At 52.1% G+C, this 13,713-nt stretch overlaps 1 protein-coding gene across 4 annotated transcripts in view; it reads left to right on the plus strand.

Moving 5' to 3' along the window:
- Window positions 1–8,980, plus strand: part of MBP (myelin basic protein) — a 105,061-nt gene extending 96,081 nt beyond the window's left edge. For all 4 annotated transcript variants that reach the window (XM_061399498.1, XM_061399496.1, XM_061399497.1 and 1 more), the window contains 2 exons: window positions 2,955–3,074; window positions 7,622–8,980. In XM_061399498.1, coding sequence (XP_061255482.1) covers window positions 2,955–3,074; window positions 7,622–7,666 — 165 coding nt within the window. In that variant the 3' untranslated portion in view covers window positions 7,667–8,980. The remainder of the gene's footprint in view (window positions 1–2,954; window positions 3,075–7,621) is intronic.
- The last annotated feature ends 4,733 nt before the right edge of the window (window positions 8,981–13,713 follow it).

Consider the following 13,713-nt stretch of genomic DNA (forward strand, 5'->3'; position numbering starts at 1 on the left):
CCACTCCAGTATTCTTGCCTGGAGAACCCCATGGACAGAGGAGCCTGGTGGGCTACCATCCATGGGGTCTCAGAGAGTTGGACACGACTAAGCAACCAAACAGCAGTATTTACCAGTAAATATTAGATACAGTCTTGATCAAATTTCCAGAATAGAGGCCCACTAACCTCTAGGCCAGGAACTGTGTCTGTCTTGGAGACAGAAACACATTCTCCAGCGTCCTTGGAGACACAAGATCTCTCTAGCGCAGAGCCTGCATCTCACTGATGCACAGTCAGTAGGCAACATAGAAATCAATGCATGAATTTAGAGAGAAAGAAAGAAGAAAGGGAAGAGGGAGGAAGAAAGAAGGAAGGAAGGAAAGAGAAAAGGGAAGAGCGGGGAGGAGGGCGGGGAAGGAAGGAGGAGGGACTGCTTCACATTGATGTTTGGCAGAAACCAACACAATACTGTAAAGCAATTATCCTTCAATAAAAAGTAAGTACATTTTTAAAAAAGAAGGAAGGAGGGAGGGAGGCATCCACCCTCAGAGAAAAGGCAGAGGAAGCTTCTGGGAACCGCTCCAACACGTGATTACTGCAGAGTGAACTGAGAGGTTGCTGGGACATTCATACAGATACACGTGAGCCTTTTTCTGATCTGATGAATTTGCAAAGAGTGCCGATGATGTAGAGAACTGACGCGGGCCAGCGGCCAAAGCCAATTAATGACGGACTTCTTGTGCCAGCAGGAGAAAAAGGTGACACTGAAGAATGAAACCCACTTCTGACTCAGATATCCTACTTCATTAACTACTCGACCTGCCTCTTAACTTTCTAGGCGTGGTGGACCAGGGCAGAGCCGCTGACGACTGAGAGTGATGGGGGGGTGGGGAGACCTTTTTTCTTCCCGTCGTTTAAGGCCCCTCCAACCCAGCAGCTAATAGAATGCCTTTGCATGCCTCTCCATGTCTCCATTTTTGTTCCCACTAACCCGTTAATTTTCTCTTTTTTCCAAAGCAAAATTCTGCTCTGTGTTCCGTGAGCCGGTCTGTTGGTTTCCGAGATCCGCATGACTGTCTTCATTTGGAGATCCTGAAATTTTCACTAGTTTTCTAAACTACGTTGTATGTTTTTCTGGCAAATTCTAGGTTGTCCAAAGATAAAAGTGACCAAAAATTTGAAAGGAGAAAAATTAAGCAGATTATCAATCTGAAAACCAATCCTTGAATTTTATTCTCAGAAGCATTTTATTCTGGAGAAAATCAACAGAGTCAGAGCATGACAGGCTCGCGTGGGACAGCACAGCTTTCTCCCTTGCTGGTCTATCCTTCAGTGCAGCTCTCTTTAACTGTCCTTGGCCCCTGCGACCGTGACCAAGGGAGTGTGTCCGTGGAAACTGTGGGATGCGAGGGCAGCAGTAGGCGCCCCTCGTGCGTAGTCCCCGAGACTCAACGCACTTGACACCCCTTGAAACCAGATTTTCACGTGAAAGTGGATGCCTCGTTCTGAGTGGCCAGCATCTATTCCCAGCATCTGTTTCTGGCTGAAAGTGAAGGAACCTGCAGAAGTAGCGCTGGGGTGGGGTGGGGGGAGGGTGGGGGCCTAGACAGGTGGCCCTGGTCCAGCTTCAGTCCAAACATGAGGGAGCTGGCCTGCAAGATCTGTGAAGCTCCTGGAGCCCACCTCCAGCACCCCTGAACCAGAGGGATGGACTCCACGCTTCCCGAGCTCCCTCCAGCCCCACAACACCGTCCTGACACCGAAAAGGACCACAGGCTAAGGCCAAGGGCTCTAGAGCTCGATCAGAGACAGTTTTACTTCATTTGTAGAATTCTCAGGAGAGGCCCAGGCAGAAAGAGTCCCGCTTCTTGTTGGCAAAATGTGAAGTGAGATCCCAGAGCCTGTCCGTTGCATGAGATCCGTGCAAGGGACATGCACCCCAAGGCGCTAACTTTCATCATGTCTGAGCCCCAGAGTCCCCCTTCCTTCTCGTGCTCACAGTGCAAGGTCCCTTTGAAACTAGAGCTTATATGAATGCAAACTGGCCCCAGAGACACACGCCTTTACATTTCAGTAACTGTGTGTCGTTGCTACCTGCGGGAAGCCAGCTTTCTCCATCCTCCCTGAAGTGAGAGGGGTCCCCCCAGAGAAGCTGGAGGCAGAGGTGGGGGCTCCTCAGGCAGCCCCCTCAGCAAGCTTCAGAGTTCAGAGCAACAAGCTCCAGTCTCAGAGCAGGTTGTCCATCATCTCCATGTTACAGAAGAGGAAACTGAAGCTCAGAGAGCTTCCGACAGTTGCCCAAGGTCACACAGCCAGGGAGCGGGTTTGCTGAGACCCACCCCGGTTGCCGGTCCTGGGATGGTGCCCAGGTGCACAGCTGGGGGACACGGCTTCCCAGCCCACTTCCCCCCCCCCCTCTATGATCACCAACTCACAGCCCAGAGCCCCTGGAAGAATCCTGGTCCATCCACACTCAGGGCACCCACAGCGCAGCCAGGGGAGCTGGTTCTGGCCTGCAAGAGGCCTCTCCAAGCTGGAGAGTTAGGAATTGTGTCTTTGCCCTTTAAAAACAGATGAGCCCCCAATTCCCCAAGTGTGAAGTCTGCTGAGCCCTGGGGGAGCTGGCGTGAAGGGTCTGTGCCAACGGCCAGAACAGCCTGGGGCTGGGCGTTGTCTCCTGGGCTCCCGTCAGGGGCGCAGCCTCACCCACCCTTCTCCAGCACAGTCCAGGCACCCCTTCCCCCAATGTGTGCAGACAAAGACTCTGGAGAGTGTGTGTGACTCTGGCTGATCCACCCTGGGACCCGCTCAGCCAGGAGAAGGGCAGATACTGCCACGGGGAAGGTCCCACCCCACGCCGGAGGTGCTGGGTGCCCAGTGTGTGGCCACGCGGCTGCTGAGGCCAGATGGATGTGGACCAGGGTGGGGCCGCGGGCCGTAGGCACAGACCGCGAGCCTCACCCTCTCTTGCAGGGGGCTGAGGGCCAGAAGCCAGGATTCGGCTATGGAGGCAGAGCGTCTGACTACAAATCGGCTCACAAGGGACTCAAGGGGCACGATGCCCAGGGCACGCTTTCCAAAATCTTCAAGCTGGTAACGTACCTTCTCCACATGGGAGGCGCTGGGAGGGGCCCGGGGACAAGTCTGGGTCGGTCTGGGGAAGCCAGTCTCCAGACCCTCCACCCGCTGCTTCTCAGGAGTTGCTCCTGCACATCCCAGCCCTTCGAGGCGGGCGTTTCTGCAGAGCTCACTTGAGCAGGTGCTGCACCAGGTGCCAGGCCAGGGTTCCTCGGGGAGCTTGAGGACAAGAGGGGTCGTGCTGGACCCCGAGAGGTTCAGGGGCCTGGAGGGCACCAACCCGTCTGGAAGGTCAGGTGGCCTCCCGGCTGGGGCAGCAGCACCTTGGTCCCTGAGGGCGATGAGAGGGACCTGGGGACCTCAGGCATCTGTCTTGCTGATTCACACTGGAGCCACACGCCCAGGTCCCCCGGCCTCCCTGAGGCTTCGTCTCTCCTCTGTGAGACGGGGGGATGTGTGGGGAGCTGCTCTGACAGGAGGGGTACCATGCCACCTGCCCGGCTCCCTGCCCAGACCCCCTCGAAACAGCTGGCATCGCCAGTGACACGTCAGCCCTGCTCAGAAACCTGAGATCTCAGTAGGGGCTCTGATGGGGGACAAGGCATAGCCCCCCCAGGCCTGAGCCGGATGGAGGAGGGAAGGGAAGGTTATGGACTCAGGAGGGGCAGACCCCAGGCAGTAACCCCTCACACCAGGCCCCTCAGACTCCTTCCTTCCAAAGCTGCAAGCAGGCAGAGCTGTCCTGGGGTGAGAGGGGTGGGTGCCCAGGTCCAGAGGCCAAGCTTACCTGTGAGGAGATGGAACACCCTGGAGACAGAGGCCCTAGAGCCAGGACGCCCAAGGGCTGGTCCAGGCTCTAGTCTCCTGAGACAGAGCAGACGTGGCTGCCCCAGTGGGCAGGGCCCAGATGCCCGGACAGGCCTCGAGAAGGTGGAAAAGGGCAGCAAGCTTAGAGCTGGAGGGGCTCGGGAGCTGAGATGAGCCTGTGGAGCCACAGCAAGCCTCTTGAGCAGCTGGGACCATTTCCACAAAGATTCGAGGCTTGCGGGGGTGCCTTTCATCCCTGATAATGGAACAACATTTGCACGGCAGCCTGGCAGGAAGGAACAAACGTCACCAAATCTCGGTCCCACTGGTTTTCTCATTAGAGCATCAGCCCAGCCACCACTTTCACTGACTCTTAACCCAAATGAGGCCATGACTTATCTGCTGCCGTCCAGCTACAACTGCAGTCCTGACTCTTACAAGGGTCCAGTCAACTCCCCTTCCAGCTGAAAGAAGTGTCATGAGGAAGACAGACACCAGCGAGGAAAGACAGAGGCCATGTGCTACAGCAGGAGCAGCGTGTACGGACGTGGCGCTCACGGTGCCCCCAGGGCCACGGGACCGTCCTGCAGCCTCGGGCATCGTGGTGCTGGCATCGCTGCCATGCTCTCACCCCATGTGGCAGCTTCTTCTGCCCGTGCCCCAGGCCAGCAGCCCCCCGGGGGAGACCTTCGTTTCCACGGACTCCTGTCCCAGGTGTCTGTGGTCTCGGATGAGATCAGGAGTGTCTCCCGAGGCTCACCTGCTGGCTTACGGCAGGTCACAGTGTGATTTCACCCGAGAAGGTCCTGCGGTCTGTGGCGAGGCTGTGTCACCAGGAGACCAACAGCCCTATGCGCCCCGTCCAAGGGCTCAGTCCCCACCAGCAAAGCGTGATGGCTCCTCAACCCCAATCACCTCTGACCTGCAGAAGTGTGCTTCCTGCTGAGCTCGTTGAAACGTCGAGATTTTACAATTTACGGTGAAATGGTTTGGTCAGGAACACAGAGACTCGTGGGTTAGTCACCTCACTGTAATTCTGCATCAAGTCCCGTGTGTGTGTGGCACGTCCAGTGGTCACGATACACAGACGGCCAGGACAGACACAGCGACCTAGGCTCTGAAAGGTGCTGGACTCTGAAGGGTGATGAGAAGCAGGACTCAGCTTTGAGGAGACTCAGTCTCTTCAGGAAGACATTTAAATACATGAAGTGAGTGGTGAGTGACCCATTGCTAAGCTGGCTGGTGTCAGATTCAATGTGGGTAGGACTCAGTCTTCAAAATGTTGATCCTGAGGCAAATCTGATAAGGAGATAAATACTATCTCAAATGTCCAAGAAACAGAGAGCCTTACAATATTCGTGTCTTGATTCTGAAATGAGACAGCGATGACACATATCCTGGCGGGGCTCTGGGTCTAAATCCAGAGCTGCAGTGTTTCTATCAGGTCACCTGCAGTGTCCAGACCATTTCTGAGTCCCCAAGACTTCCAGACCAGAGCGACCAAGGGCAAAACCCAGATGTCTGCAGGTGGGACGATGTCCGTCCTCATCAGAGTTTCTAACACCAGCTCCCCTCTGCTGGCTGACTTTGGGGAAAAGACTCAACCTCTCTGAGGAGCTTCGGCTCCTTCAACTAGCAAACAGGGATGCTAAGAACACCCACCCCCCTAGGCTGGCTTGCTTGTTCACAAGATGAAACAGATGTCAGAGATTTAGATCACAGTAGATAATAAATTGTAGGCACAGTAATCAAAAAGAAAAGCCATAAATCTGCCGTCTTTTATTCAAAAGTTGCCCTCAGTGGTGTCTCACGTAAGCTGTTCAGCAAACAGCGTAGGAGGGGGACTAAGCCGTCTCAGCGCAGAGGTGCTTGGTCAGATGGAGCATCGATCTGCTCTTGTGCATGACTAAATCCCACTTTCCAGGAGACCCTAAGGTTAATCTCTCTGAAATTCAGGACAAGGAGGGGCCAGTGCTGCCTGGCTCAGGGCTACTCCAGGAGCGGCTCTGAGGACCAAGTACCCAAAGCCCAGCCAGACTTACCTGGGACTAGACCTAGGTCCCTGCTGAAGGGCTTGGCCCTGAGGCTGGGGAACAAAGCCCCTTTCCTGCAGGAGGAGTTATCTCTGAATGATGCCCGACACCTCCAGAGGCTAGAATTCCACAGACTTCCCCACACGTGAAAATAAAATGCCTCTAGTGAATCAGCAATGGAGGAATGTTTTGGGGGGAAAGCAAAATTGCAAGAAATCAGAGCCATCATCTTTCTGTGGACCAAGTTAGCTATAAGACCTGGGGCCTTGTGCTTCCATTGCCTAATCTCTGGGTCATGTGGGTGACGCAAGACGTGGATGAGGCCCGTCTGTCATCGGATCAATAGCATATTTCATGTTCATCTTTCTTTCCGGGGGCTCACAGTCTCAAGGGGATCTTTAAGAGATCAAGTTTTCATTCATAACCTACGAGAAAAGGAAAAACCAACAAGAGACTAAAATTTGAATGAGAATTCAAATACAAAAAAAAAAAAAGCACCTTCCTCCAAGTTCATCTAAGTGACAGCTGGGGTGACACTTGCCTTCTCGAGCCAATGCCTGGACAAGCTCCCTCGTCTCCATCATCCCCACCCACTGTCTCCGCCTCCAACACTGCCAGCTCTTCTGCAAATTGTATTTGTCCAGAAAACATGTCAACTCTTTGTTTTTTGAAGACCCTGAGGTCAGAGTTTGTAGACGGCTCATCTGGGAGGCTGGTTTCCTTGGTGATGCAGGAGAGGGCTCGCAGGTGGGGCAGAGGCTGCTCCCTGGTGAACCGAGTGGGTCTGCGCTCTCGGCATCTCAGCCTCACGCAGATGAGCCCATCCCAGGCATCGTTCATGGACCACTTCCCGTGGTCCCTGGGAATCTCTAGTCTAGATGTCAGGGGAGTGTGTAATTTCCTTGGTTCTGTCTCCTCACAACAAAAATTTTAAGCTATGGACATTAAAGCCTTCGGAGCATCACAGCTCTCAGACAGTGTTACAGTGCCATGTTACAGCTCAGTTTTATTTAGAAAGTAAAGGAAAATACATCCTCGAGGTGTGAGGGCATGCCGACCCAGAAGATGCGAAGAGAAGAGAGAGCGCGCGTGCACTGGAGAGAGACCCCTGGCCCTTTGGCTCCTCTTCTTATATGTCTTTTCCTCCCCCCGGGGCCTGCTCTGTAAACTGGGCCAGCCAGGAGTGCTGTTTGTTTTTCCTGAGGTCCTCACTCCGGTCCTCAGACCTTCCTTTGTTCTATTTCTGCGGGCTTTTCCCTTCCTTGTCTTTTAGCCACTGCCATCTGGACTCCTTTTTCCTATTCTAACTACCTAATGTTCCCCCCTCAAGAGATGGGAGGCCAAATTCTTTGGCAATGGGGGGTTGAGGTCTTTCTGGCTACTTCCTGCTGAGCAGGGACAGCAGGGTAATTGGGCCTCCCATCTCTTGAGGGGGGAATGTTAGGAGAAAACAAGCCCTCCTTTGAGACATAACAATGTATCAGTTGAGTTTTTCACCCCCAGAAACGCATGGTTCCCAGAGCAGCATCCACACGCGCTGTCCTGTTTGCCCTGTGGTGCTTGGATGTGCAGTGAGATAAAGGATGCTGTGAGCCGCGGACTTAGAGACCAGCCCCATGCAGCTTCATTCCTAGAGACAGACCCCGAGGAGAGAGGCCCTGCACCTGGTGACCACTGACCACAGGGCCCTGGCTCTCCCAACTCTCTCTTTCTTTTTCTCAGGGAGGACGAGACAGCCGTTCTGGGTCCCCGATGGCAAGACGCTGAAGCCCAGCTCCTCTCCCAGAACCCCGTCCCCAGCTTCTTAATACAACCGCCTCAACGCTAACCATTGTCTAAATTCCCAAGTGCAGCAGGCATCCCCCCACCCTGCCCACATGCGCGTCCTGCAGGCTCCTGGCCAGCGGCTCAATGGAGAAGACGGTGCAGCTGTCAGCTCACCCTTGAAGATCAGCGAGGTCCCTGAGGGTCCAGGGTGGGCGACCCTCCACGCCCACCTTCTGCCCTGGGACGGCCTTGGACGCGGCCCTGGGGACCCTGCCGCCGGGCCCCCATGCAGAGTGTGGAGACCGGCCTGTGGCTCTGAGCTTCCTTTGGTTTCTTTCCCGCCTCCTCTCACCTCTTAAAGCACTTCCTTTCCTAACCGATCACAGTGGAGCGGCTTCGCGGCGGGAGCTTTGGTACGTGGCAGGCGGGCGGGCAGCTGGGAGTGTCCCGTGTGGTGGCCGCGGCTCACACCCCGGAGGAGCCGGATCGGCGCGTGCGGAGAAGGGACGCGGGGCGGACTCGGCCGGGCCTCGGGGGGTCCCGCGACGGCGCAGGCGCGCGGGGACCGCAGCTGCCCCCGCGACGACCTACTTTCTACGGAGCCCGGCCGGAGGGCGGAGGCGGCGCAGCTCAGAGCGGTGGCAGGACGTTCCGGGAGCCTCGCGGTGGCCGTGGCCATCGCGAGCGCGAAGGTGACAGGTGGCGTGCTCGGCACGCCGGTGCGCACAGCGAACACTAACCCTTGGGGAGAGATAACCACCCCACCTGCTTCCTCCCAGAAACCCACTGACCAGCACACTCGCTTTTCCCGAATCGCTGCCGGACTGGGTGCCGGCCCCAGTGAGGACGGGGAGGGGTCCTCTATCCCACTCTTTTCTAACCCCAGCTGACATCTCCCGTGCTTCCCCCATAACCTACTGATTCCCACCTTTTGATTTCAGCATCTCTTCCACCAGACCCCCACGAAGTCCCCACACTGGCGTCACAACCCCCCTTAGGATGAAAATGAGGAATAGTCAACGTAACGCCCAAACGTGGCTCTTTAATCCCCTTCTAATTCTGAATATTTCGCGTGGGTTTACTATAATGTCTATTAATACATAGCCTCAATGATGAGAGGATAAGAAAAAAAAAGAAAATTTCAGAAACAAAATCTCCAAATTGCTCGACACACACACTGCGTCATTGAGCTGGTTGTGACTGAGTGACCTCCATTCGTGGCCACACCCAACAGTGAGAGCTGTGACCACGGGTCTCAAGGAAAGTATGCACTGTTCTTGAGTATTGAAATAAAGTAATACACTTTTAATGATATCTGCATGGCTTGTCTTCTGTGACTTTTATTCTGGTCTGCAGAACATGAGTGTGTGTGCTGACCCTATGGACCACAAGGCTCCTCTGTCCATGGCATTCTCCAGGCAAGAATACTGGAGTGGGTTGTCATTTCCTTCTTCAGGGGATCTTCCAGACCCAGGGATTGAACCTGTGTCTCTTAGGTCTCCTGCACTGGCAGGCAGGTTTTTTACAGGTAGCCACTGGGAAGCCCGAGGTCTGCATCACCCCAAAGCTGCAGGAAAGTTCGTTTCCAGGCGGAGCTCTGAGTGGGGGGTGTGCTAGACCCCCAGCCACACACACCTCCATCTCTGCGTGCTCACCTGCAGACCGTCCCACCGAGTCCAGAGGTGCCAGGAGGGTCTATCTGATGAAGGAAGCCTCTTCCCACCAGCACAGAACAGCACGGTGATCACGCTTTTTCAGATACCCCGTCGATCCGCCCAGCCGCCTCTGCACCACGTGGTCCAGACCGAGAACCGTCTGTGGGCTCCTGTCTGCCCCCCTCCCCAGGCAGAGGATGGTCCAGGGGCCCCAGCACCAACCCCTGGGAGAGCAGGCCAGGCCAGAGGTCAGGAGCAGGTCAGAGGTTAGCGGCGAGGATGTCGGTTTATAAAACCAGTGTGGGCTGTGAGCTGGGTTTGGGGTTTGTGAGGAGAGAAGATGGGCCTGAGAAAAACACTGAAATAGGTGGTGGAGGGGAAGCCTCTGAAAACAAGAGCGCCAAGCCTTCCACGAGCCCTGGATGCTGTGTTGAGGCTGTGGTAATACGACAGCCAGGACTGAGGGGCTGAAACAATGCACGTTTTACGTTCTTAGACTTTAGAGGCTGGACGCTCATGGCCAAGGCGCCAGCAAAGGGTTTCTGGGGAGGCCCCTCTCCTTGGCTGCACACACTGCCTGCTCTCCAGGGCACACGACACACTGTGGTGTCTCTCCTTCCTTGTAAGGGCTCCAGTCTCACCTTCACGACTGCATTTAAGCTGTACTCAGCTCCTGGAAGTCCCATCACATCAGCAGTTAACACTCCAGCAAATGGATCTGGGGCACCAGGCAGCCCACAGCAGGGGTGTGTTTCTCCTGCAATAACAAAGGTTTCCTAGACACGCCCCCCCCCCCCCCGCTCAGTTGTCAAGAGTTTAATTAAATTGCAGAGCTGAGGAGAAGGGGGTGCCGCTTCAGGGTGAAGAGGCAGCCGGGCAGGAGGCCTGGGTGCCTGCACTGGGTCTGCCACACGGAGGTCTTAGTCTTCACACTTCGGGCAACGCTGGAAAGCCGTCTCTGGGGAAGAGTCTAGGAGGACTTCTTTGTTCTACTCTTGCAACTTTGCTAAAAGTTTGAAATTGCTTCAAAGAGTTTACACAGAAAGCATCAAGAGTTCAGATTACTAAACTTGAGAAAGATAATTCAAAGCGAGCCTAGAAAAAGTGCGTGGTGAGGAGTATCTTGGGGAAGACAGCCAGCTGTTGTCCATCCTTCTCCAGGACGATGGAGGAGCTAGCTGAGGGCACTCTAAGAAGAGCTATTTTGTGTTAATTTATAAGAATTTCTTCCCCTGAAGCTGGTTACCAGGGTAACCTACAATTACTTTATTCTGATGCTAAAATAGTGTCATAAAACCATCTCTCTTGCTTGAGTAAGGATTTAAAAATCAGGGAAATATCTGTGTATCAGCAGAAAGGAGAGTGTGGGGCCATGGGTGTGAGCATAGAAACTGCCGTTTCTCCATTTTTCCTTAGAGACTAAAGGGATTTAACACTTTCACCGTACTTGTTGTTTTAGTCGCTCTGTCGTGTCTGACTCTTTGCGACCCCATGGACTGCAGCCCATCAGGCTCCTCTGTCCATAGTATTCCCAGGCAAGAATACTGCAGTGGGTTGCTATTTCCTTCTTGAGGGGATCTTCCTGGCCCAGGGATTGAACTCATCTCTCTTGTTTTTCAGGCAGATTCTTTACCACTTAGCCATCTGGGAGGCTCCTTTAAAGTTACATGACAATAAAGTCTCCTCAGTGATAGAAATAACATGGATGATGCAGAATAAATTAATCACTGGCATTTGTAAAAAATACTTCTATTCATATGGTGGTGGTTTAGCTGCTAAGTCGTGTCCACATCTTTGCGACCCCATGGGCTGCAGCACGCCAGGCTTCCCTGTCCTTCACCATCTCCTGGAGTTTGCTCAAACTCATGTCCATTGAGTCAGTGATGCCATCCAACGATCTCAACCTCTGTCGTCCTCTTCTCCTTCTGCCCTCGATCTTTCCTAGCGTCGGAGTCTTTCCCAGTGATTCGGCTTTTTGCATCAGGTAGCCAAAGTACTGGAGCTTCAGGATCAGTCCTTCCAATGAATAGTCAGGGTTGATTTCCTTAAAGATTGACTGGTTTGATCTCCTTGATGATGTCCAAGGGACTCTCTTCTCCAGCACCACAATTTTAAAGCATCAACTCTAAGATGCTCGTTCTTTACAGTCCAACTCTCATGTTTTCCAGGTCTGCCCATGCACAAGATGCGTTGTAAACTCACGCCCTTAACTGTGTTTAAATATCAGCAATCTTACATCATCAGAAAGCCAAACATTCTGGAAAAATGCAGCTGGGCCATTTTAAGTAGCTGAGGCAATCCATGGTAGAGGCAGCAGATGAGCCATAATCTAGTCATTTCTAGAGAACAGCACCCTCTCCCCACCTGCCGTACTTTAAACACCAAAAGAACAATATTCCTCCTACAGACAAGGAGGAACAGCAGATTCCTTACCATTCTCTCTGAGCAAAGCCCAGGAGAAAATAAAAACCACTTTAGTTTTCAGTCAGAAAAATTGCATGAAGTGCCCACCGTGTTCTAGGAGTAAGGTGAACAAAGAAAAAAGTTATCTGAGATGCATCTTTAAAAGGGACCAGATGTTGTAATATCAACTAACTCCATCGGTATTTCTGGGAAAACCCTATGTCCTACATGTCTACATGAATAGAGAAGTTGATATTATGATTGATTTTAAGTTACCTTCAAATACCTTACAAATAAGGGAAAAAGTGGAAAATACCCTCAAGGATGGGAAACAAGATGTCCTCAGACTGTTTGAGCCCCATGGATCTGAATTCATTGCAAATTCAGCATCTGAAAATGTTACCTAGAGAAAACGTCTACCTTTAAATGCTTATAACTCACCCCAAACCCAAATAAGTAAATATATAGGAGTTCTAAGATAATACAAAACTAACTTTGTTATTCTTAAAGCCAGCACAGTGACTTTTGGAATAACTATGCATTCCTAACACAAAATTGTATTAAATAAATGTCATCCAATGCAGAAATAGACCATGGGACAATTCTGAAGATTGAAAAGAAGGACTCTCCTGTAAATTAAAAACAATTAATTTTAAAAATGTCCTTTAGTGGTAAATCAAGAATGAATCACTGTCACTTTAGAAATTTGCAAAATGGATTATAAATCTTAACACAAAAGCCTTCATGCTGTGAAGCACAAGATTAAATAAAATATTATATGATCACTGCCTATTGTTCCTGTCACTCTTTATTTTTTCACGCTTTAAGTATTTTATTAGTCCTCCATACAAAAGTCTGCCGCACCCCTCCATGTAAGTGAGGGGCAGTGGGTATGAAGGGAATGGGGTCAGCTGAGACAGAGGGTGAGCTCAGGTGGGACAAATGTGGCAGGTTTAGGGGCCTCATCCAGGAAAGGCTTCAGGAGGCTGAGGCAGGGCTCTCCCTTCAGCAAGGTGTTCGCCTCCACTGTTATAAACAGTGAGATGGTTTAAAAATGCTGCTTTTCAGGAGTATTCGGTAGAGACATAGAGGCTCCAAATGTGTACCAAGGCACTTTTGAAATTCCTTTCTAAAAACTCCAAAATGCCTACATTACATGAGTAGAGACTGGGTGGCAAAAAGAGTGGTCTAAAAGTAGCAGTTACGTAATTTTATCTTAGCCTTACTGTATACAACAGATTTTAGAAAAAGAACAAATTAGTAACAGTTGGATTAACTGTGGTGGCGGGGTGGAGGGCGGGGAGCAGGGAAGAGAGGGCACAGTACTGACTTCGAAATAATCATCTGAAAAAATTAGGTAAAAAGCAGGTATAAAATATTGTTTAAAATAACCAGAAGGCAGTTCTATACGTATCTTATATGTGCATGTGTGTGCAGTCACTTGTGTCTGACTCTCTGCGACTCCATAGACTGCAGACCGCCAGGTTCCTCTGTCCACGGGTTTCTCCAGGCAAGAACACTGGAACAAGCGGTTGCCATGCCCTCCTCTGGGGAGCTTCCTGACCCAGGGACACAACCCGTGTCTCCTGCACCTTCTGCCTTGGCAGATGGATTCTTTATCGCTGAGCCACGGGGGAAGCCCCAAGTCATACATTTTCTTAAGATCATGTTATTTACATAAATTGGAGTGATGATCTTCTACAGAATGTGTTTCTTTGTGAGGTATGAATGTCTTCTGCAAAAAGGAAAATCCACAGGAAGCAGTGAAGCCCACCTCCTTTTTAGAATCTCACCCTGTTCTACCGTGTGGCCCTCCTGCCCACGAATACTGGTGCGACTGTAACACTCAGGCTCACATTTCCTTACAAACGGTTACGGGCGGGCGTACAAACCACTGTTGTGAAGAGACTGTCATGAAGAGACACTCGCTGGTTAAAGGCTGAGATTGGATGAAATGGAAATCCAAGGGAAGACAGGAACTGTGTCAGG

The sequence above is a fragment of the Bos javanicus genome, chromosome 24, assembly GCF_032452875.1.
Source record: "Bos javanicus breed banteng chromosome 24, ARS-OSU_banteng_1.0, whole genome shotgun sequence".
Lineage (NCBI taxonomy): Eukaryota > Metazoa > Chordata > Mammalia > Artiodactyla > Bovidae > Bos > Bos javanicus.